Source organism: Coregonus lavaretus (assembly GCF_964263955.1).
Source record: "Coregonus lavaretus genome assembly, chromosome: 9".
Lineage (NCBI taxonomy): Eukaryota > Metazoa > Chordata > Actinopteri > Salmoniformes > Salmonidae > Coregonus > Coregonus lavaretus.
Genome location: NC_139996.1, coordinates 58,580,102 through 58,605,661, shown reverse-complemented (window position 1 = coordinate 58,605,661; position 25,560 = coordinate 58,580,102). Strand labels below are relative to the sequence as shown.

General features: G+C 41.9%; 1 protein-coding gene across 1 annotated transcript in view; it reads right to left on the bottom strand.

Annotated features, from left to right (window-relative positions):
- Positions 1–25,560, bottom strand: part of ankrd26 (ankyrin repeat domain containing 26) — a 117,891-nt gene that overhangs the window by 6,491 nt on the left and 85,840 nt on the right. The window contains exons 36-41 of the mRNA XM_084169135.1: positions 18,431–18,543; positions 16,888–17,008; positions 16,048–16,203; positions 15,629–15,763; positions 15,099–15,334; positions 2,392–2,635 (exon numbers count right to left, since the gene is read on the bottom strand). Coding sequence (XP_084025261.1) covers positions 2,392–2,635; positions 15,099–15,334; positions 15,629–15,763; positions 16,048–16,203; positions 16,888–17,008; positions 18,431–18,543 — 1,005 coding nt within the window. The remainder of the gene's footprint in view (positions 1–2,391; positions 2,636–15,098; positions 15,335–15,628; positions 15,764–16,047; positions 16,204–16,887; positions 17,009–18,430; positions 18,544–25,560) is intronic.

The following is a 25,560-nucleotide window of genomic DNA, read 5'->3' as shown; positions in this document are numbered from 1 at the left end:
TAAAGAGAAAACTCCGCCCACCTGGGGCACTGGCCAAGCTAAAACAAATGCACCCCCTCTCACATGCTGTGAAACCATGGTTACGTGTGGAGTGCTGCAAGCGTGGGCCAATGGGAAGGTGAGGGGGGAGGGTCAGAGGAGAGTGAAGCAGCAGCAGGTGCAGGTCAGTCAGCTAACACACACCTACACACCTGGTCATGAGTCTGGCTGAACAGAGGAGAGATGAGAGACAGACTTTTGAGCTAGAAGCTGAAGGATTGAGAAATAGAAGAGAGGTTAGGCACAAAGTCCCAATATAAGAAAACTCTAGAAGAATAGGAGGAAAGGAAAGATGGCGAGAGAAGAATAGAGGTGATACAGGATGGACATTTAGTCATATATACAGTGAGGGAAAAAAGTATTTGATCCCCTGCTGATTTTGTACATTTGCCCACTGACAAAGAAATGATCAGTCTATAATTTTAATGGTAGGTTTATTTGAACAGTGAGAGACAGAATAACAACAAAAAAATCCAATCCAAAAATGTTATAAATTGATTTGCATTTTAATGAGGGAAATAAGTATTTGACCCCCTCTCAATCAGAAAGATTTCTGGCTCCCAGGTGTCTTCTATACAGGTTATGAGCTGAGATTAGGAGCACACTCTTAAAGGGAGTGTGCCTAATCTCAGCTTGTTACCTGTATAAAAGACACCTGTCCACAGAAGCAATCAATCAATCAGATTCCAAACTCTCCACCATGGCCAAGACCAAAGAGCTCTCCAAGGATGTCAGGAACAAGATTGTAGACCTACACAAGGCTGGAATGGGCTACAAGACCATCGCCAAGCAGCTTGGTGAGAAGGTGACAACAGTTGGTGCGATTATTCGCAAATGGAAGAAACACAAAAGAACTGTCAATCTCCCTCGGCCTGGGGCTCCATGCAAGATCTCACCTCGTGGCGTTACAATGATCATGAGAACGGTGAGGAATCAGCCCAGAACTACACGGGAGGATCTTGTCAATGATCTCAAGGCAGCTGGGACCATAGTCACCAAGAAAACAATTGGTAACACACTACGCCGTGAAGGACTGAAATCCTGCAGCGCCCGCAAGGTCCCCCTGCTCAAGAAAGCACATATACAGGGCTGTCTGAAGTTTGCCAATGAACATCTGAATGATTCAGAGGAGAACTGGGTGAAAGTGTTGTGGTCAGATGAGACCAAAATCGAGCTCTGGCATCAACTCAACTCGCCGTGTTTGGAGGAGGAGGAATGCTGCCTATGACCCCAAGAACACCATCCCCACCGTCAAACATGGAGGAGGCAACATTATGCTTTTGGGGTGTTTTTCTGCTAAGGGGACAGGACAACTTCACCGCATCAAAGGGACGATGTACTGTCAAATCTTGGGTGAGAACCTCCTTCCCTCAGCCAGGGCATTGAAAATGGGTCGTGGATGGGTATTCCAGCATGACAATGACCCAAAACACACGGCCAAGGCAACAAAGGAGTGGCTCAAGAAGAAGCACATTAAGGTCCTGGAGTGGCCTAGCCAGTCTCCAGACCTTAATCCCATAGAAAATCTGTGGAGGGAGCTGAAGGTTCGAGTTGCCAAACGTCAGCCTCGAAACCTTAATGACTTGGAGAAGATCTGCAAAGAGGAGTGGGACAAAATCCCTCCTGAGATGTGTGCAAACCTGGTGGCCAACTACAAGAAACGTCTGACCTCTGTGATTGCCAACAAGGGTTTAGCCACCAAGTACTAAGTCATGTTTTGGAGAGGGGTCAAATACTTATTTCCCTCATTAAAATGCAAATTAATTTATAACATTTTTGACATGCGTTTTTCTGGATTTTTTTGTTGATATTCTGTCTCTCACTGTTCAAATAAACCTACCATTAAAATTATAGATTGATCATGTCTTTGTCAGTGTGCAAACGTACAAAATCAGCAGGGGATCAAATACTTTTTTCCCTCACTGTAGGTCTAGTGAGAAGAGGAAGAAAGACAGCACTTGGAAAGAATTGTAAGCAAAGCATTAGAACAGTTTAGTCATTAAGTTTAATTTAACGACAGCCACTTTTATAAAAATGTTTAACTACAATGTAACTAACTACTCTTTCAGTTACATAAAAAGAACATAAAAAGTACACTGCTGACTCCCAATTATGACACCATGGAGATGGGATATGTTACAAAAATGGTCAAAAGTAAACCAAGGACATCTGAATGCATGGAAACACAATGCAACATCCCCTCACAAGTCAAAAAGGTTAAGTCAAGTCAAAATTATACAAAATCTTCAAAAACGTGAACTATCCCTTTAAGCAATGTGGAGCACAGTCCCTGCATATTTTCTATTGCCATTCAGAATTCAGTCAGCCTGCTGATCAGAACGCTCGGCTCACCTTAGCCAGGTAAGCCTCCACCCTGCTGCTCTGGCCCCCATCCCCCAGGGGGCTGAGGAGAGATCCTCCCAGGCTCCTGTTGAGGGGCCCCAGCGTGGCCCCGTAGGCACCCACCGACCCCAGGGAGCCCATGTCCAGGGGCGCACCCAGGCTGCCGTTGACGATGCTGCTGGCTATCAGGGACTTGCTGCGGTGGCGCTCACTCATCAGCTTGGTGTTGGCCTCCGCCAGCCGCTCATTGGACCTGGGATTGATGACAGAGAGAAGCACCATGACTGGGGGTTCAGCATTCAGATTTGGGGTTGCAAAATTCCGGAAATGTTCCCACAATTCAAAAGGTTTTTCAGAAATCCCGGTTGGAGGATTCCTGGGAATCAGGAGGGAATCCCTCATTGGGATTTCCCAAAAAAACTATAATTTTGGGAACTTTTATAGAATACAGTACAACCTCAAAAGAGACAAAACTGTGGTTCACAGCGTGTAACCGAGAGTGAGAGTGGTTGTATTTGTGGGTGAGTTACGGACTGACTTTGGTAACACTTTACTGTAGGTGTCCTTTTGCATGCATTCATAAAGCCTTTATAACATCTGTATAACACATTATAAGAGGGGTGGGCAAACTTCTTGGCTCGAGGGCCACATTGGGATTTAGTAAATCAACGGAGGGCCACACAGATACTTTTTCTTACCGATTTGTTTGTCAAATTCAATTTACGGGCCAGAAAATTGGCAGTTATTTGAAAATATATATAGGTCCATAATTTCTACACACTTTCTATCTAGTTTTAGACGTTCAAGTGTTTTAACCTATAATGATCACTCCAGTCTTTCGGACAAGTAGGACAGATTTTTTAACTTGTCCAAAAGCTCACGTCACTTTTCCAAATATACAAAATGGTCTGAAACACCATTTTTACATCAATGTATGATGCAAGGAACCACTTTACAAAATGAAATGCATTACTATATTGTATTACCATAGGGAATCAGACATAAATGTAGGCTACACCATGCCTATTGGCTTCTTTGCATATTCAAGCACGTCTCAAAATACAACACTGCCCCTTTAAGGCTCTCCTGGAGGATGGTTGGCCACCCTTGGTAGCCTACAAAATATTGCAAAAATATATGTTGATGGTTCAAAACAGACTCTGGGACAGTTCTGGAAGAACAGATCCAAAATTCATACAACCACTGCACATTAAAATATTTAAGAAAGGGAAAGAAAGGCTATGACGAAATTGTTACTGACAATTCCGCATCTCAAACATATCTCTGTTAAAAATATAGAGAATCAACACCACATAATTTTTTTATGTGGAACCATATCTTAGTGATTTATCAGCATGGACAGATAATGACTATCCTCTTGATGGTAGTTTTAAAAGGGATAAATTACAAGTAGCACGGAAATGTATAATTGATAAAGCGATAAGCAACCCGAAATGGGATTTAGATTACATGAAAGAAGTATACACAGCATGGGATTTAATGAGTGCACAATGGCCGGTAAATATAATGAGGAAGGAGGAAAAATCTGTTAGGAAGTTACGTAATTTGGCAATGGAGCAACATAATTTCACTTATGAAAAGGCTCAGTTTGGATCTAGTGTCACCCTGTTTGAAGAGGGGGATGACCGCGGTAGCTTTCCAATCTCTGGGGATCTCAGACGATACGAAAGAGAGGTTGAACAGGCTACTAATAGGGGTTGCGACAATTTCGGCGGCTAATTATAGAAAGAAAGGGTCCAGATTGTCTAGCCCAGCTGATTTGTAGGGGTCCAGATTTAGCACAGCTTTCAGGACATCAGCTATCTGAATTTGGGTGAAGGAGAAGCGGGGGGGCATGGGCAAGTTGCAGCGGAGGGTACAGAGCTGGTGGCCGGGGTAGGGGTAGCCAGGTGGAAAGCATGGCCAGCCGTAGCAAAATGCTTTTTGAAATTCTCGATTATCATAGATTTATCGGTGGTGACAGTGTTTCCTAACCTCAGTGCAGTGGGTAGCTGGGAGGAGGTGCTCTTATTCTCCATGGACTTTACAGTGTCCCAAAACTTTTTGGAGTTAGTGCTACAGGATGCAAATTTCTGTTTGAAAAATCTGCGGGGTACTCGCAAGCTATTAAATGTATAATATGCCACATGTTCATTGTTGTCACAGGGAAAGGTCCAATGGATACCTTCATTTGTGAAAAATATATTGAACTTGATGCAGCTAAAGAAAGGATTATTACACTTCATGAAAAAAAAATGAAAAAATTGACCAAGCGCCTTGAACTGAATAAGGATTCTATGAGACTATCGGCATTTTTAAATGCTTCCTATCAACACATCCAAGAGGATCATAATGGGAACGCCCTGGACTATGATCAATTTCCACCACTGCACCCCTCTACAAGCTTGAACCAGAAAATGCCTGCTCACTGTTCCGACTCCAGGTGAGAGTAAATGGATGCGTCAGAACCAGAAAGAAGGAGAACAATCGTTCTCGGCGCGCCTGCCTTCTTCCACCGCTTCCGGAATTAAGACTTTCAAATCGCTTTGAGCCCCTGTACCAGCTGTCTTCTGCCGGGGGCTTGGGTGTTCCCTCCATGGCTTCGGATGCCCCTCCAGCTACCTCTCCCTGTCCTAGTCAATCAACTGCCTGGGCACAGCCTGGACCACTGCGGCCCCACTCTGCTGGACCGTGCTCTCTGGATAAGAGCTCTGTCCTTCTTTAACCTGTCTCCTCCCCTTCATCTACACTGATTAAAGTGAATTTAACAAGTGACATCAATAAGGGATCATAGCTTTCACCTGGATTCACCTGGTCATTATGTCATGGAAAGAGCAGGTGTTCATTAAGTTTGTCAGCACCCACAGCTTGTGATATCACTGCAACCCCAAACAAAGAGTCAGTTGTTGCAGTCAGTTGTAGAATGGGTTGCTAGGAATAAACTAGTCTTGAACATAACTAAAACCAAAAGCATTGTATATGGTACAAAGCATTCCCTACGTACTAGACCTCAGCTGAATCTGGTACTAAATAAAGTGGCTGTTGAGCAACTAAAGGATACTAAACTTTCTTGGTGTTACCTTAGATTCTAAACTGTCATTGTCAAGGCATACTGATTCTATTGTTGTAAAGATGGGGAGAAGTCTGTCTGTGATAAAGAGGTCCATCTTGACTATTGCCCGGTTATATGGTCAGGTGTTGCAAAAAAGGACCCAGGAAAGCTGCACCTGGCCCAGAAAAGAGCAGCACGTCACTGTAGACAATGGGATAATATCAGCAAGATGCATGACTGTCTGCATTGCTTTAATGAGAAATAATTAACTTACATATAGTTCTGACAGATATACTTACCCCATCAGACATACCACCAGGGGTCTCATCAGAGTGCCCAAGTCCAAAACAAATGTAAGGCAATGCACAGTATTGTATAGAGCTCCCTTCTATCAAAGTACAGTGCCTTGCAAAAGTATTCATCCCCCTTGGCGTTTTTCCTATTTTGTTGCATTACAACCTGTAATTTAAATGGATTTAAATTTTAATTTCATGTAATGGACATAAACAAAATAGTCCAAATTGGTGAAGTGAAATGAAAAAAATAACTTGTTTCAAAAATTCGAAACAATAAGTAACGGAAATGTCGTGCGTGCATATGTATTCATCCCCTTTGCTATGAAGCCCCTAAATAAGATCTGGTGCAACCAATTACCTTCAGAAGTCACATAATTAGTTAAATAAAGTCCACCTGTGTGCAATCCAAGTGTCACATGATCTGTCACATGATCTCAGTATATATACACACCTGTTCTGAATGGCCCCAGAGTCTGCAACACCACTAAGCAAGGGGAACCACCAAGCAAGCGGCACCATGAAGACCAAGGAGCTCTCCAAATAGGTCAGGGACAAAGTTGTGGAGATGTACAGATCAGAGTTGGGTTATAAAAAAATATCTGAAATGTTGAACATCCCACGGAGCACCATTAAATCCATTATTAAAACATTTAAAGAATATGGCACCACAACAAACCTGCCAAGAGAGGGCTGCCCACCAAAACTCAAGGACCAGGCAAGAAGGGCATTAATCAGAGAGGCAACAAAGAGACCAAAGATAACCCTTAAGGAGCTGCAAAGCTCCACAGCGGAGATTGGAGTATCTATCCATAGGACCACTTTAAGCCGCACACTCCACAGAGCTGGGCTTTACGGAAGTAAAGAATAGTTATGCACGCTCAAGTTCTGTTTTTTTGTCATATTTCTTGTTTGTTTCACAATAAAAAATATGTTGCATCTTCAAAGTGGTAGGCATGTTATGTAAATCAAATGATACAACCCCCTCCCCCAAAATCCATTTTAATTCCAGATTGTAAGGCAACAAAATAGGAAAAATGCCAAGGGGGCTGAATACTTTCACAAGCCACTGTACCCAAGCAAACAGCCAACATTTTCTTTAAAAAACTAATAAAAAACACTTGCGGCACAACGGCCCTTCCCGTATCTGATAGTGATAAAAAATTTAAAAAAAATAGTTAGTCACATATCACAATATTATTTTTTATCGATAGTTGACTCCAAGTATCGATTTGTGAAAATATACACTGAACAAAATTATTAACGCAAAATGCAACACTTTTCTAAGATTTTACTGAGTTTGCATTTGAATTTATTATGGATCCCCATTAACCAAGGCAGCAGCTACTCTTCCTGTGGTCCGGCAAAATTAAGGCAGTTATACAATTTCTAAAACATTACAATACATTCATAACATATTTCGCAACACACTAAGTGTGTGCCCTCAGGCCCCTACTCCACTACCACATATCTACAACACAAAATCCATGTGTACGCTTGTGTATAGTGCGTATGTTATCATGTGTGTGTATGCATGTGTCTGTGCCTATGTTTGTGTTGCTTCACAGTTCCCGCTGTTCCATAAAGTGTATTTTTTATCTGTTTTGTAAATCTGATTCTACTGCTTGCATCAGTTACCTGATGTGAAATAGAGTTCCATGTAGTCATGGCTCTATGTAGTACTGTGCGCCTCCCATAGTATGTTCTGGACTTAGGGACTGTGAAGAGACCTCTGGTGGCATGTCTTGTGGGGTATGCTAGTTGTTTTAACAGACAGTTCGGTAGTTTCAACATGTCAATACCTCTCACAAATACAAGTAGTTATGAAGTCAATCTCTCCTCCACCTTGAGCCAGGAGAGATTGACATGCTTATTATTAATGTTAGCTCTCTGTGTACATCCAAGGGCCAGCCGTGCTGCCCTGTTCTGAGCCAATTGCAATTTTCCTAAGTCCCTCTTTGTGGCCCCTGACCACACGACTGAACAGTAGTCCAGGTGCGACACAACTAGAGCCTGTAGGACCTGCCTTGTTGATAGTGCTGTTAATAAGGTAGAGCAGCAATTTTTTATGGACAGACTTCTCCCCATTTTAGCTACTGTTGTATCAATATGTTTTGACCATGCCAGTTTACAATCCAGGGTTACTCCAAGCAGTTTAGACACCTCAACTTGCTCAATTTCCACATTATTTATTACAAGATTTAGTTGAGGATTAGGGTTTAGTTAATGATTTGTCCTAAATACAATGATTTTAGTTTTTGAAATATTTAGGACTAACTTATTCCTTGCCACCCAATCTGAAGCTATCTGCAGCTCTTTGTTAAGTGTTGCAATCATTTCAGTCGCTGTAGTAGCTGGCGCTGTAGTAGCTGACGTGTATAGTGTTGAGTAATCCGCATTCATAGACACACTGGCTTTACTCAAATGTCATTAGTAAAGATTAAATAAAGTAAAGGGGCCTAGACAGCTGCCCTGGGGAATTCCTGATTCTAACTGGATTATGTTGGAGAGGCTTCCATTAAAGAACACCCTCTGTGTTCTGTTAGACAAGTAACTATTTATCCACAATATATCAGGGGGTGTAAAGCCATTTTTCCAGCAGCAGACTATGATTGATAATTTCAAAAGCCGCACAGTTCATATAAGGAAATAAGTAAATTGAAATACATTAAATTAGGCCCTAATCTATGGATTTCACCTGACTGGGAACACAGATATGCATCTGTTGGCCACAGGTAGGGAAGTGGATCAGAAAACAAGTCAACTTTATGGGAAGGAAATGTCGACCACCATTTGCCTCATGCAGTGCGAAATCTCCTTAACATAAATTGATCAGGCCGTTGTGGCCTGTGGAATGTTATCCCACTCCTCTTCAATGGCTGTGCAAAGTTGCTGGATATTGGTAGGACCTGGAACACGCTGTCGTACACGTCGATTCAGAGCATCCCAAACATGCTCAATGGGTGACATGTCTGGTGAGTATGCAGGCCATGGAAGAAATGGGAAACATTCAGCTTCCAGGAATCGTGTACAGATCCTTGTGACATGGGGCCGTGCATTATCATGCTGAAACATGGTCATGGCGGTGGTAGAATGGCTCGACAATGGGCCTCAGAATCTTGTCACGGTATCCCTGTGCATTCAAGTTGCCATTGATAAAATTCAATTGTGTTAGTTGTCTGTAACTTATGCCTGCCCATACCCCCACCGCCACCATGGGGTACTCTGTTTACAACATTGACATCAGCAAACCACTGATGACACAATGCAAGCCATCTGCCCATTACAGTTGAAACCGGGATTCATCCGTGAAGACCACACTTCTCCAGCGTGCCAGTGGCCATCGAATGTGAGCATATGTCCACTGAAGTCGGTTAGGATGCCGAACTGCAGTCAGGTCAAGACCCTGGTGAGGACGACGAGCAAGCAGATGTGTTTCCTGGAAACAGTTTCTGACAGTTTGTGCAGAAATGATTTGGTTGTGCAAACCCACAGTTTAATCAGCTGTCCGGGTGACTGGTCTCAGACCAGTATTTTTCATCATATAGCTTGTTCTCCATCTTCTTATTAAAATAGTGAGCGAACATGTTTTCAGCACTTTAATTTCCCTGACTTATCAAAACTTGTTTTCTCATGCCCTCTCATCTCTCTGCAGCATACATATAGTGAGCAATATGTTTGGAACATCAAGTCACAATAAAAAGTATAGCCAGTTACAATTGTAATGGCTTAGCAGATCATAAAATCCATCTTTACCTGGCTAAAAGAGAAAGAATATCATATTTATTGTTTACAGGAAACTCACTACAAATATTGATGAGGTTGGGTGGGAAAATGACTGGGAGGGAGAAATATATTTTTGCCATGGGCAAAGAAACTCAAAAGGGGTGATTAAACTAATTAATAAAACATTTTTATCCGATTGTGCAAACAGATCCTCAAGGAATATGGATTATTTTAAATATGCTATCAGACCAAAAACAGATCTGGCAAATTAATCTATATGGGCCAAATAATGATGATCCACACTTCTTCTAAACTATATATAATAATATATTGAGCTCACAAGAAATGAATGAATCTATTATCATGGTTGGAGATTATAATACGGTTTTAAGTACCTCAATGGGTTGTAAAGGAAATCACTCTCAAGCACTTAAGGAGATCACAAATATCATGGATACATTAGAACTAGTGGATATATGGAGGCAGAAAATCCCTAACCTAGTGAGATATACATGGAGGAGGCTTAATCAAGCTAGCCGTCTTGATTACTTCCTGGTCTCATTCTTGCTGGCATCAAAAGTAAAAAAAAGTATTAATAGGAGACAGAATGCAATCGGACCACCATATAATTGGCCTCCATATAACTCTTACAGAATTTCCACGTGGACAGGGATATTGGAAATGTAATCAAAGCCTATTGAATGACAATTTGTTCTTAACTAAGACAGAATAATTGATAATATACTTTTTTTCTGCACAACGCAGGTACAGCAGATACCCTTATTGTATGGGACACTTTTAAATGTACTTTTAGAGGCCATTCAATACAAAACTCATCATTAAAACAAAAGCCGTTTCGGTCAAAAGAGATTAGACTAATAAAGGAAATAACAGAGGAGGTAGATGGAAATGGAAACTGTAATATAGAGGCACAAAATAGGTTAGAGGAAAAACAAAAATAATTGGAGATACTTATTCAAGAATAATCAAGTGTAATATTACTTAAAAAAGCTAATTGGATGGATAATTGTGAAAAATGCACAACAAGTTTTCTTGAATCTTCAAAATAGAAATGCTACCAAAAATAATTTACAGAAACTCATTACAAATGTCATCAAGCTCTGTCAGGTTGGATGGGGAGCATCGCTGCACATTTCAGCTTCTTTGAGATGTGTACGCCGAGGAATTTAAAGTTATTCAACGTCTCCCCGTTGATGAGGATGGGGGCGTTTCCAGCCTGGTTCCTCCTAAATTCCACAATCGGCTCCTTTGTTTTGCCAACGTTGAGGGAAAGGTTGTTTACCTGGCACAATGCCGTCAGTGTGCCTATGTCTTGCCTGTAGGCTGCCTCATCGTTGTTGGTGATCAGGCCAACTACGTCAGCGAACTTGATGATGGAGTTAGAACTGTGTGAGACCAAGCAGTCATGGGTATACAGAGAAAACAGGAGGGGACTGAGGATGCAATCTTGTGGGGCCCCCGTGTTGAGGATCAGTGTCGAGGAGGTAATGTTGCCTTCCTTCGCCACCTGGGGGCAGCCTGTCAGGAAGTAAAGGGGCTGTGAGCTTTGTAATGAGCTTATAGGACACTATGGTATTGAAGGCCGAGCTGTAGTCGATGAACAGCATCCTCATATATGCATTCCTTTTGTCAGGTGGGTAAGGGAAGTGTGCAGTGCAACGGCGATTGTGTCGTCCGTGGATCTGTCAGGGCGGAAGGCGAATTGGAGAGTGTCGAGTGTGTCAGGGAGGGAGAAGGTGATATGGTCTTTGACTAGCCTCTCAAAGCACTTCATGATGACGGAAGTGAGTGCTACTGGTCGGTAGTCATTCAGTTCAGTTACTTTCCCTTTCTTGGGCACAGGGTTGATAGTGGACATCTTGAAGCAGGTGGGTATAGAGGTCTGAGCTAGGGAGAGATAGAAAATGTCAGAGAACCAGCTGGTCTGCACATGCTCTGAGGGCATGGCTAGAAATGCCATCTGGGCCAGCAACCTTGCGAGGGTTAACACGTTTGAATGACTTACATACGTCCTCAGTGGAGACTGAGTGTGTAGCCCACATTGTCATCGGGGGCTCTCCTCGGCAGCTCAGGGTCATTGTACTCAAATCTTGAGGAAAAAGGTGTTTAGCTCGTCTGGTAGGTTAGCGTTGGTGACCGTGATGTGGCTGGCTTTATTTTTGTAATCCGTGATCGTTAGTAGCCCCTGCCACATACGCCTTGTGTCCGACCCGCTGAATTGCTCCTCCACTTTATCTCTATACTTGTGTTTCACCATCTTGATCGGTCTGCGTAAATCATATTTGTACTGTTTAACCAAACTATTGGCCCTATTTCTTAGCAGCATCTCTCTCTTTCAGTTTCCCTACAAGGCTGCTATCAATCCACGGATTATGATTCAGGTACGTTTTGAAAGATACTATCGGTATCAGGTCATTTATGAATTTTTTTATGAATCCGATGACTGAGTCGACGTATTCATTAACATTATCTCCAGAGGCAGCCCAGAACATATTCCAGTCCACATGATCAAAACAGTCTTGGAGCGTGAATTCTGATTGGTCGGACCAACACTGTACAGACCTGATCACCGGAACTGCCCTCGAGTCTGTTTGTAGAAGCAAGATGGAGTCATGGTCGGATTTTCCAAAAGGAGGACGGGAGAGGGCCTTATACCCATGTCGAAAAGGCATGTAGCAGTGGTAAAGTGTAGAATATCTGTGAGTTAGACAGTCGATGTGTTGGTAATAATTTGGGAGCACGGTTCTCTAATTACCTTTGCTAAAGTCCCCCGCAACAATGAACGCTGCCTCCGGGAATGCAGTCTCCAGTTTGTTCAGGGTCCAATGAAGGTCTTTGACAGCCTTTTTGGTCTCGGCTTGGGGTGGGATGTACACAGCCATGGCAATAATCCCAGTGAACTCTCTGAAGGTAAAAAGTACAACATTTTATGACCAAGTATTCCAAGTCGGCGGAGCAGAAACCCGCAAGTTCCTGTATGTTTCCCCTGTCGCACCATATGTTGTTGGTCATAAAGCAGAGCCCCCCACCCTTGCTCTTGCCAGAGAGAGCCCGCTTCCTATCCGCTCGAAAAACTGTAAAACCCGCTGGTTGTATATAATCTGTCTGGATGTCGGAGGAAAGTCTCAGAAAAACTGAGTATATTGCAGGATCTGATGTCCCTCTGGAAGGAGATCCTCAAGTTTGTTCATTAATGATTGAACATTGGCCAGTAGTATGCTCGGTAATGGAGGATGGGTTGCCTGGCGTCTTAATCTCACTAAGACCCCGCCACGTCTGCCTCTCTGTCGGCGTCTTCGCCTCCTACTCTCCGGTAGGACTCCGAGGCTCGGCTCCTCGCCGAAGAAGCTAGTCCATTGTTCTGCTGTCTCAGGGAATTTGGGGAGGTCGGGTGGACGGTGAGTACCCAACAATTCGTATTCCAAAAGTTATACCGGGTGTGTGTAGTAATGCACAAAACAAACTGATCAAGAACATTTGAGAAAAACACTAGGAAAAACACACAAAAAAAGAAACCTGCAATGTTGTATCGGCGCTCGAGGCGAGGTGCCCTCTATCGGCACCATCTTAGCCATATGACATGGTTAAGACGCCCATCATTCCATTCAATGTAATAATGTGACACAGGAGGTTAGTAAATGACACCTTGTTATAACATCTGGTATGTAGTAGTGTTGTGCAGTTCACGAACAATTAATTCAACTCTTTTTACTAACTCGAGTGTCATGATTAGTTTTTCCGAGTGACTCGTTCATTTTAGCCGTTCGTTTGACCTGCTGACCACAATGAATTCTACAGCAGGATTAATACACGCTCCACCGGTTCATCAGCTCCGGACACGTGCTCTGACCAGCAACTGTCTTATTTAGTCTATCATGTGCGCGAAGGGAAATAGATCATGCTGTAGGCAGCAGAGAGGAGAAAAATACATGTTTAGAAATGATAGTTGATCACATAGTGCAATAATTAATGCTATTAATTGATTATTGAATATTACTCGATGGACACAGCTTTTATTAGAAGCAAAACATACACAGCCTGCCTCTGCTCAACACTCGAACTCGAGAACGAATCGTTCTGGGGCTGCTGCAGTTCGCGACTGATATTGTGCTGATCTGCCTCGCGGCAGTCAAGCAGTGTCATTCCGCCAAGAGTTGTTAACAATCTAGTCCGGTTGCGGCCACAACTAAACCTTGTTTCAAAGGTATAAATAGACATGGCTAGCAATCACAAATGTACATTGTTTGAAGCACACTTTTATTAGTCTCAGTCACAAAGGACAGCTCCAATAATAAGCCCCCTATGGCGAACAAGAGACTTGTAGAATCATGATTCTTTCAAGTTTTTAGTTAATCGTTCGCCAGGTAGGGGGTCCTGCGTGCTCTGGGCGTTACCGAATCAAATGAACGAAATGAGTCGAAAAGATCTGAGTCAGTAAAAAGAGCCGAACTTGTCATCACTAGTATGTAGACTCTTATGTAGCATGTAATAACATATGACATAAGTTGTCATGAAGACTTCATAATAACAGTTGTTAGTAACAGTTGACATTAGAGCATATGAAACCAGGATGAACAGTAATTTTAACACCCATTACAACCGATTGCCGTGACTCATAACTATTTAAAACTACTTATGACAGCTTTTGACAAAATGTTGTGTTATATAGCTGTTATAAAGGCTTTATGAATGCATGCATATGGACACCAACAGTACATTTTAGTCATTTATCCAGAGCGACTTACAGGAGCAATTACGGTTAAGTGCCTTGCTCAAGGGCACATTGACATATTTGTCACCTAGCTCGGGGATTCGAACAAGCAACCTTTTAGTTACTGGCCCAATGCTCTTCACCACTAGGCTACCTACTACCCCAGTAAAGTGTTATCAAAACTTCTGTAGGCTGCAGACAAAAATAAATGTTGTTTCATGTGCTTCAAATCATGTCAGACATTAACATTATCGGCAATTAAAATACAGTTCATTTCAAAGTCACAATGACCTCCATTTGGTATCTCTAACAGCACACACTCATGATCTATCACATCTCTGTTGTTATCAAAGACTCTTATATTCAGAGATGACACACCCAAGCTAAGCACACATAACCACACGGAAGTTAAAGGGAGAGTTCAGCTAAATAACAAATGCACATATCCTTACCTTGAAAGTAGTCTACGGGGCAGGAGAGGAAGGAAAACATAAGTAATGTTTTCATTCGGGCAATCTATCCCTTTAAGCTTGAAACAATAACATGTCCTATTTGTCTGGTTGCCACAGAGCTACACTATGGTGGTGTTCATTAGGTAAACAGTGAACATTGTTGAACAAAGTCCAGGTTGTCCCTTCCCTGTTTCAGTTTAGAAAAAATGTTTTGGGCCTTAATAAACACAACCTACATCACCTTGCTTTCCCTATTAACCTAACATCTAGGCCGAACCCCAAATCAACCCCTAGACTCTACTCTCTATGCACTTGTGGAAATCTGAGAGGATTAGACAGGTGTACGCAATATGGTAACACCTGTGAAATCCTCTCAGATCGCCACAAGTACATAGGGTGTAGCGTCTAGGGGTCGATTTGGGATTAGGTCCTAGATATATGCAGCCAGTCCTTGGTCTCACCTCTCTAGTTTGGCAGCCAGGGCCTTGCGGAGACGCAGCTCCTCCGTGTAGAGCTCCCGGTAGCGCTCCAGCTCGGTGCGGGTGGAGTCTCGCAGGCTCATACTGTCGTGCTGCGTGGAGTGCGCTCTGCCCAGCTCGCCCTCCAGCTCCCGGATACGCTGCTCCAGCGTGGAGCGCAGGCTGGCCTCGTTTGCTGCCTTAATCTGCTCCAACGCCTCCTGGGACGCCGCCTGGGTCTGAGGGAGGTGTTCAACAGGCAGCAACAGACGTTGGTAAAAACATGTGTATCCACAAACTCTCACCAAGTGAGTGCCATTCATCTGTTAATTAACTGCCAGGCAGAAATACATCGAAAAACTAGCAGCCCTCAAGGACAACTTCCTTCCTTGAGGAAATCACTGATCTAACACGGTAAGGCTTATGATAGTAACCGGCTGGAAACCATGTTGTTACCTATCCACGTCCTTACAGATCGATTTAAAGGTATCGGAACAGGGCCCAGTTCTAGAATGTGTCTTGTGTCCCCCCACCTGTAGGAAGAGGTTGACCTCCTCCAGTTTTTGTCTGATCTCCTGGCGGGCCCTCTCCTCTGCGTCTCGTCGGTACTGATCAACCTGGCTCTGGTCCATCACCCCTGCCTCCACCTGCCGCCGCAGGCCCAACAACTACAATACAACAGAATAATACTTTACTAATCGATCTTGTGAATGCTTTACTTATTGATTACTTTACATATTAAAAGAAAATATGTCCATTGCACAAATTTTGGGAGGAGCACCGATTCGAAAGTCAGCCGCAGTGCAGGGGTTAAGTGCCTTGCTCAATGGCACAACCGGTACAACCTGGATGGTAAAACCAGCCCTTTTTTCGTATGTTTTTTGGCCGGCCCGGGATTTGAACTATCGACCTTCCGGCTACTGGATCGCCTCTACCCTCTGGGGCTACCCACCTCCTCCTCCAGGTGCCTCTTGCTGCGCTCAAGCCGCTCGTTGCTGCGGCCCAGGCCCTTCAGGGAGGCCAGTTGCTCCTTGAGCTCCCCGTTGACCCTCTCCAGCTGGCTGCAGCGAGACACCTCCTTCTCCAGCTGCACCGACAGGTCATCCACCTGGGGACAGAGGGTCATTGAGACGACAGTGAGACAACAGTATGACGAGAGGATGTGTATGAAGTGGTGTAGGGTGAAGTTGCCCCTAAATGCTGATCTTGGATCAGTTTTGCATTTTCCAGATTGGGGGAGTGGAAGGTGATCCTAGATCTATACCTAGGGGAAACTTGACCCCGGAGCTGTATGAAGTACAGGGTTGTGTTAATTAGGTACCAAACAGAATAAAACAACCTGAAACAGGGAGGACTACCTGGACTTATCTAATAAGAAATACACATTTTTGTTTTACGTTGCAAAACGTAAAAAATTAAAATCTGTTGCGGCTCCTAATAAACACGACCCAGGACATTGTAGAACATGAGATGTGTGAAAGATAGATAAGGCGTCAAATAAGAGGACGATAAGGAGCTTGTGTGTGTGTCAAAACTGAACTCGACGAGCCTTCAACTGCGTCCCAAATGGCACCCTATTCTCTACATAGTGCACTACTTAGTAGTGGCACCCTATTCCCTATATAGTGCACTAGTACTTCACTTATTGAATGATGTAGATTTGCACACATTTCCGGAGGAGCACAGATTCGAGTCAGCAGCAGTGCAGCGCCCTTGGAAGTGAAGTAGTAGTGCACTTTATAGGGAATAGGGTGCAATTCGGTACGGTTTCAGGATCAATTGGGCATAGTACCTTTTCCTTCATCCTGCCGATGGCAGCCTCAGTCATGCTGCTCATGGGCGATCCAAACTCAGCCCCGGCACCGTCCTGCTCCCGCAGCTTCTTCTTAGCCGTCTTCACCAGGGTCCGCAGCCTGTACAACACCCCACACAGAGACAGATACACACATATAATGTTAATGACAGATGGGTCGTTCCACCAATTGGGTGCCTTGAGTACCCAATTGGTAACATGGAGAAGAAAAAAAATTATTGTTTCACTTAATTTTAACATTGTCATAAAGAACACGTTCAACTTAATAAAAAACACGTTTTCCCATCTCAAGAGGTTAAATAAAAAAATTACTATATTATTAAGTGCCAAGTAAAGTAACAGCATTGACTGTAACAGGTTGACGATTTCATCTTAAAATCAGCCATAAATCCCCTTGTGACGGGGGGAATGGAAGCTTGTTATGTGCAAAGAAATTATAGCCTGTAACAGGGCAACAGGGTTGACGTATTATGTTCGACCCACTCCGTTTTCCACCACAAAACACCAGAAAATGGCCAAAAATAAAAATAAAGGAATAGTTTCACCGTATTAAAACAAGAGTAACAGGGTTAACCTTAAAATAAGGAACAGGTTTTTTGATACCACTAATTACATTAAATAAATAATAATAGTCAGAAATGACTGTCAATGCTTTACAATGATAGTGAAAACTTCGATACATTTTGGGGTTAAGTGGGTTAAAATCTTCCTAGAAGTCACAGAGGTTACACAGAGGGACATGTCAAAATGCTGAATTTTAGCACTTTAGCAATTCTTTATTCATATTAAACATTTGTGTTATTGAATTTTCCATGTGGTCTATATTAAAGTGTACTAAATTTAATATAACAAGCTTATCTGTGCACAATTTCTACTTAAAATATCAAAAGGCACTCATTTCATGGAACGACCCAGATGCACTACATCAGTCTGATTGATCGAACACCGAAACAGACATCACACCACTGATGGACAAAAACACCCACATCTAACTCAAACAACCTATCCATAGACACAACACGGCACATTTAACTCACAAACCCAGACACAACAAGACACATAAATCATATCACAAACCCATAGACACATCTAACTCACAACACAAACACATAGACACAAAGCACATCTAACTCACATCATCCAAACACAACAAGACACCAACTCACAACACAAACCCATAGACACAACAAGACACATCTAACTCACAATCATCCATAAACACAACAAGACACATAATCATAACACAAACCCATAGACAACAAGACACATCTAACTCATAAACACACCATAATAAGGCATAGGCTAACTCACAACACAAACCCATACCCACAAATTAGTCGCATCTAACTCACATCACACCCACAGAGAGGGGCACCAGACCAAAGGTTGGTGAAGCCGGGGATGAATGGGCTGGGTCTACTCCAACTGGGCTCTATAGTAGAACTATGGTGGTAACAGACATGGAGAGGTTGCTCTGCCACTGTGAGGGGGGTGCTGTGAAGAAGGGAGGTTGGACTGTCACCTGTACATTTCTTTCTGTAGTTCTGTGTTTCTCGTCATCTCCTGGTCCAGTCTGGTGTCCACAGACTTTTTCTGCTCCGCTATCTTCTTGGCCTTTTTCTTCTCTAGCTCCATCTGCAACACACAGGACAAACAGGGATGAAATACTGAAGTATTTTATTTTTCATCTTCATACAGGATAGTCAATTAAGAACAGATTTGACCTGTCAACAATAAAGAACTGTCTTCACACACCCATACAGTGTAACGCGGTAGATTACGGATGTGCATCTTTCCTTTTCAAGACGATTCGATATGTATCTAGATACATGGGCTCCGATACCATACGTTTTAGTTTGAAATGATTCGGTGTGATTCGGTTTTGATTAGAGCAGGGATGGGCAACTGTCCAGTTCTTTGGAACTCAGTCGTATTCTCAACTTACTGTTGAGAGTTAGAATAGTAGAATACACAAGGTGCAATTTCTAAATTTGGTTGTGCATCAGCAGTTTCTCTCATTATGTCAGTCACTGACAGTCACTCAATTAGCCAAGCTAAACATTTTTAGATTGGTAAGTTAGTCTAGCAGCTATCTATCTAAACTTGTAGTAATCATGGTTGAAATACCGACTAGGGGGCCCCCAAAAGAACATCAGATATCATATTAAAAACTACACCAAAAAATTACTCCACTAGGCTTGGGCGGTATCCCATATACAGGGGTATTTGGAAAATAGCCACGGGATGGTTTTTTAATACTGTTGAAACTATTTCTTTGACTTTTTTAATACTTTTTAATATTTATAGCTACTTAAGTAAATAACTGCAGTGAACTTGTGCAATACTTTAGGATATAAAGTATATTGCGTTCTTCATTTCATCCGTCACATTATTATTAAGCTTACGGTAGTCCCCAGTCACGTGGTGTTTGTTTACAAGCACACAACGACAAGAGACCGGAGCCTTGTGAGTCACTCACTGTTGTGCAGCATGCGCCAGGTGATCTAATTACAGAATTTACAACTAAATGTTTGCTGCTAAATATCTTATAACTATTAAGTTAACTGTCTAAAATGTGCTAAATGCTCTGCAGTTGTGCATTTGTTTTGCTAATTTAGTTGAAAATAGAGCCTGTGGTGTTCAGTACTGGTATTACCGGATATCCCGGTATGGCACAAGGTCGGTATGAAGGTATGAGAATCTGGATACCGCCCAAAACTCCACTTCATTGCAAAATGTTTATAATTGCAGGAAATTAGCTGTAAAACTGCTCATTTTACTCTCCGCCACACGGCAAAATGAGTAAAATTGTATGAAATGTGTTATAAAATGACAATATCTTCTCTCTGGCCATGGCAAAATGTGTAGTATTGCAGCAAACTTGCTTTAAAACTTTAACGTTTTCTCTACGCCCCATGGCAAAATGTGTAGAATTGCATGAAATTAACTCTCTTCGCTGTGCTTTGCTTGCAAGGTGGGGGGGAACATAATTTAGCATAGGGCCCCCCAAAAGGCTAGGGCCGGCTCTGACTGCATGTGTGGGTATGGGTGTAGGTACGCTTTGACAAACTATACGCATTGAGCTTGTCTGATGCTTCAAGCTTACGGTTTGATGAAATACGACAAATGCCTCAACGAGGGTGCCAGAGATCTAGTTAACCAGAAGAAAAAAACGTAACCTGACCCAACTATTCTCCTCCCGCTCCTACTGGCTTTTCGCAGATTCTGCCATTACTCTCCTGAAGTTGTCGTTAATAGGCTACACGAGGAGTCGGCAACCTTTCTCATGTTGAATGCCAATTTATCTTACAAATTCTACCAATCTACGTCCCAGTTATGGTTTTCATATGCACATTTTCATGAAACAGTTTTATTTAATTTATTAGTCTTCATATCTCAAAATAATTGTCATGTGGTTAATCAAAATTCTATCCAAATCTAAATGAAAATGATACAAACCTAAAAAGTAACTTCTATTGCCAAATATGTAAAAATAACCTACATAAAGCCAACAAATAAAAACATTGCAGCCTGCAGGTAGAAAATATCCTGATAAAAATAAAGATTGTATAAATCACATTGGCTACACATGGCCTGTCTGCAACGAACTTGAAACGTATCAACTATTAACTGGGTCCAACCCGAAGCTTGTGCTAGCGAACTTGCAACATTGTATAAAATATTCTGGGCCCTCAAAAGAGTTTCTCGCGCCAGTGAGCTCGGAACAGACACAGCTGTAGGCTATTTGTGCAAGGGATAAGATGCAGTGTTTGACTTTGGCAGGAACTCAACGGAGCAGAGTACCGGCACCTCACATTTTCTACTGCTTGAGCTCCTGTTCCTCTTATAGAAGAATATTAGCTCAAAAGTATTGTGGAGCTCCTGCACCTAAATATAAACAGTACCAGCACCCAAAATGAGTACCGGAAGCTATTTCAGTCCAAGTCAAGCACTGATAAGAAGTAATCAGGTAGGCCTATTTTATGACGTTTCCACTGGATCAGAGCATTTTTCGCTTTCACGCTGAGTAGTTATCGAAAGGGAGATAGCTGGAAAGATTTTTCAGGTAGCCTATAGACCTTATTCAACATTGACAGGAGCGCTCCAAACAAAAGACAATGACTAAATTGACAAAACTCGTAAATGGAATTAAATAAACCAAAACGTGTTTCTCACAAGTGTAGCATAGGTTGTGCACTCTGCAAACAATGTGTCCACTCAGACAATGAGAACGGGAAGACTGGAAAAAAAAGATTGAATGCGTTAAAATAATTACCGTAACCAAAGTAACAAACATTGTAGATGAGAAATTATAGCAATTAACAGTAAATGTACTACTGGTGATATATGTAATGGGGAATTGATATACACTAACAATCAAACGCAAACAATTCACACAATGAAGTTATGAAACAATGAATGTGCACAAACACTGTTATGTTGTGTTTGCCACAATATAATATCCTGCTCGTATTTTCTTACTTTTGATAGTACCCTAATAAAGTTAAAAAACTTTTGTGAAGGTTAGTTGTGGTACATTTTTTTTTAAATTAACCTTTATTTTAACAGTGTGTCATATTGAGACCAAGTCCATTTTTCAAATGAGACAAAGTCCATTTTTCAAATGAGCCCAGCACAACACAAACATCAATAGAAAACACAATAAAATACTAACAAATACTTACAAAAGATTATCATAACAAACTAACACAATCTTCACTTAGAGCATTCCCCACTAATGTTTTAAATTCCCTAAAGGGCAACAGGCATTGAAGCCTGAGTCTCCCCTGCAACACATTCCACATCTGTAAAAGCATAAAAACCAAATGCAGCTCTCCCTAAATCAGAAGCCACCATTGGAACCTCTACCACTATCCAATCTTGTGCTCTTGTACTGTATTCTATTGTTTTGACCTTGATGAGTGATGTCAGATGCACTGCAGGCCTATGATATGAGGGCATTGCGCACCAGCGCTCGAGCTGACTGACAGTTGAACTTGAGGTGAGGAAGACTCTTTCAGGCCTATCAGAGTTACTCTTATAATCTTACAATACAATGCTTATCTTTATAAAAAAAATATTATGATCGAAAACTACCAAATTAGCCTCCTTCTGCATGCCTATATCTGTATAGCAGATGCAGTAGGCTAGCCTATCTGACAAGGATAATGAAATGCATGTCGGTGTTGTAGCAATCCTGCCAGCATATCTCTCTCTCTCCCTCCCTCCCTCTCTGTGGCTAGGCCTAAGCTTCTCTTTCTTTATATGAATTTTTTAAATATTAATATCATACAGTAGACTCCTAAGCCTATAGGTGGTCCTCTGTAGCTCAGCTGGTAGAGCACGGCGCTTGTAACGCCAAGGTAGTGGGTTCGATCCCCGGGACCACCCATACACAAAATAAATGTATGCACGCATGACTGTAAGTCGCTTTGGATAAAAGCGTCTGCTAAATGGCATTATTATTATTATTATTATTATTATTACATGCAGTGCTCAAATCTCTGACAGCTGAACCTTGAGGTGGCCAATTATTATTTTAGGACAGTAAAAACCAATAAAATAATAGGCTATAAAGTTTTATAATGCTACACATTGAAACACAAAGAAAAGTGTTTTTGGAATTTGTTATAGGCTGTTTTTAAGGTCACATACAGTAAATATCTGTCACGGTTTCGGCCGAGGCTGCTCCTCCTCCTGGTTCGGGCAGGCATCGGCGGTCGTCGTCCCCGGAGTTCTAGCTGCCACCGATCTATGTTTCATGTTCGTTTGGTTTGGTCTTGATGTTGTACACCTGTGTCTAGTTAGTCCTCATTAGTGTTCTATTTAAGTCTTGTTGGGTGTGTCTGTGTTTGTGTGTGATTATTTCTGTCGTTGTTGTGCTTGTTTTGCTTTCGCTCGGTTGAGTTTCACTCCACTGTGTTGGAGCGTTTACGCACATGTTTAGTGCGCCTTTTGTTTGTGTCGCCTTCGTGCGTAGTTTCGCCTTCGGGCAAGTTTTGTTCGTATTTTCCTTGTTGGAAGTTGAACTAAAGTCTTTTGGACTATACTTCGGTGTCCTGCGCTTGATTCCACCACTACACCCACCTACAGCATTCTTGACAATATCCTTCATTTATTGATGCTGCTGGCAGTGTGGGTCGACTCCCTAGACTTTTGCTACGCTCATCTAAAATGAGCTAGCTTGCTAATATAAGGGATTCCATTCCAAGCACAGAGGAGTTATTCTATTTGATAGAGAAACTTTGTTAATTTCCCTAAAAGCCTTTCATTCTAATAGAAACATATCATATTCTTGACCTTGGCAGAAAAAAAAAAAAAAAAAACTCAGTTGAGAGAGAAAAAGTTCCCTTTGAAGTTGTGGGCACAAAGATGTATGAATGCCACCAGGGGAAATACAGACAGACAAAGAAAAGCCAAAGAGAAATATGCTGCTGAAAGGAACAAGAAAGAAGTACGTTCAAAGAGATCACTGTCATTTATACCATACACTTTAAAACATTCATTGCATTTTAATAATGTTGAAGTACAATGGAATGTTGGGCGGCAGGTAGCTTAGTGGTTAAGAGCGTTGTGCCAGTAACCAAAAGGTTGCTGGTTCTAATCCCCGAGCCGACTAGGTAAAACATCTGTCGATGTGCCCTTGAGCAAGGCACTTAACCCTAATTGCTCCTGTAAGTCGCTCTGGATAAGAGCGTCTGCTAAATGACTAAAATGTAAAATGAATGTTCCTCAATAAAATCGAAGAAAATGGGACTTTAAACAGGTATCCCAACTCTGGTCACTAAAGATCCCATGGAACTTATTACAAGAGTATGTATATCAAACTATTCATATCATGTAATACTGTGTATAAAAGCATGTATGTAAAGTGTATGAATAATGTATATGCAACAAAAATGTAAAACAGTTACCTTTGTCCTTCGAAGAGGGGGGTGGATGGGCCAATATATTATTACATGTTCCATAGCTTGAAGACCATGTTTTTGCAGAGACGGAAACTGGTACAACTACCAAAAAGGTGGACTGCAAGGCTATGTTAACTTAAATAAATGACTATATTAAGTGCCAAGTAAAGTAACAGGGTTAAAGTTTTAATCTTAAATCAACCCAAAATCAGCCAAATAAAAAAATATGCAATTTCTGTGAAACTGTACATTTTACTGGATTACAAATATATCATTCTAAAATCTAGATGTGTCATTTGTTTGTCTACATGCCATTTTAAAAACAATAAAGCTATTGGAGTAAACCAATTTTGAGTTAAGACAAGTAAGTATGTAAGTAAGGGAAAACATAATAAGCTTGCAAGCTGAGTTTGAATAAGACATCCGATTACCACTTTGCATTTATAACGATTGGTTTTATTATAGCTAATAAATAAGCAAATCATTGATGGATCACTAGATAAAATAAATGCATGTCTCTCGTCTGCTCCTGCAAGCCGGTTGGCATACGCGTCATCACACTCCCTCATCTGATTGGTCTTTTCCCACGAACTGCAAGCCGGCATACGCGTCATCAAACCCCCTCATCTGATTGGATGAGTAGGTGGGCCTTCTGACTTTGTGGCTGTGGTAACTAGTGACGACCCTGCCTGCCTGCGCGCAGACCACACTTTCCTAAAAAAAATACTATGACATTTTTTTCATTACTGTGACTTCCCAAGACATTTAGTAGAAAGAAAACATCTTCCGCTAGGAATCGACTCCTAAGATTCTGTATTTTTTGTAAATGAAGAGACTGTGTTCTTGGAAGTACGGCAACTAATCAAAAACTCAAATCATTCATAGCAAGCTAGCGAGGGACGGAGAGAGGGGGAGGGGCACTGTATAGGCAGGTAGGCCACCAGGCAGATGGATTCAGAACCGTGCACTAGACCTATCTATCTGCAATCAAAAGCTGTATCTCGCAATAGAATGTTGTATTTCGCAATTTCTTGGCTTGCAATGTTTCGCAACCTCAGTAAAGTAGGGCCTATCATCAATGAATAGGCTAGGATATTATACACGCAACAGACCGAAAGGCTGAACACAGACTCGTATCCTTAGCGCAGAGAGAGCATGCGAGCCAGCTGCACGGATTTACATTTTGTGGGGGTTATGGATTTTTCTTAACTTTAAGGATCCCAATTTCGTTTAAATGTTTTAACGTTTAAACATTCACACCGATAGTGTAAATTATGTATATGTCTATGGCGTATGTAGGCACCGGAGCTGAGCCATAAGGGAAACTGGGCATCTACCAACCCACTATCAGTTAGGGGGGCAATGTTTGCTTTTTGTCCCCCCCCACTTTTGATCTGAAATCACAATCACCCACTAATCAAATTGTCATTTTTGCAGATTAAGTGTTAGAGCTAGTAATGCATCAATATTTATCTTAAACAATGAATATATAGCACAACTTTGATGGAGGTGGGGGCCACAAAAAAAAACGATACTCATCATGAGGGGATGCAGTGGTTCGCAAATTTCTAATTTCATGCTTTTCTACTCATTTTGCCAAGCGTTGGAGAGAAAAATGTGCAGTTTTACAGCGAATTTCCTGCAATTCTACAAATTTTGCCATACGGTGGAGGCAAATGTTTGCAGTTTTTAATATAATAACTGATGATCAAATGAGCCCCACCCCAGTCAGTAATTCGACCAT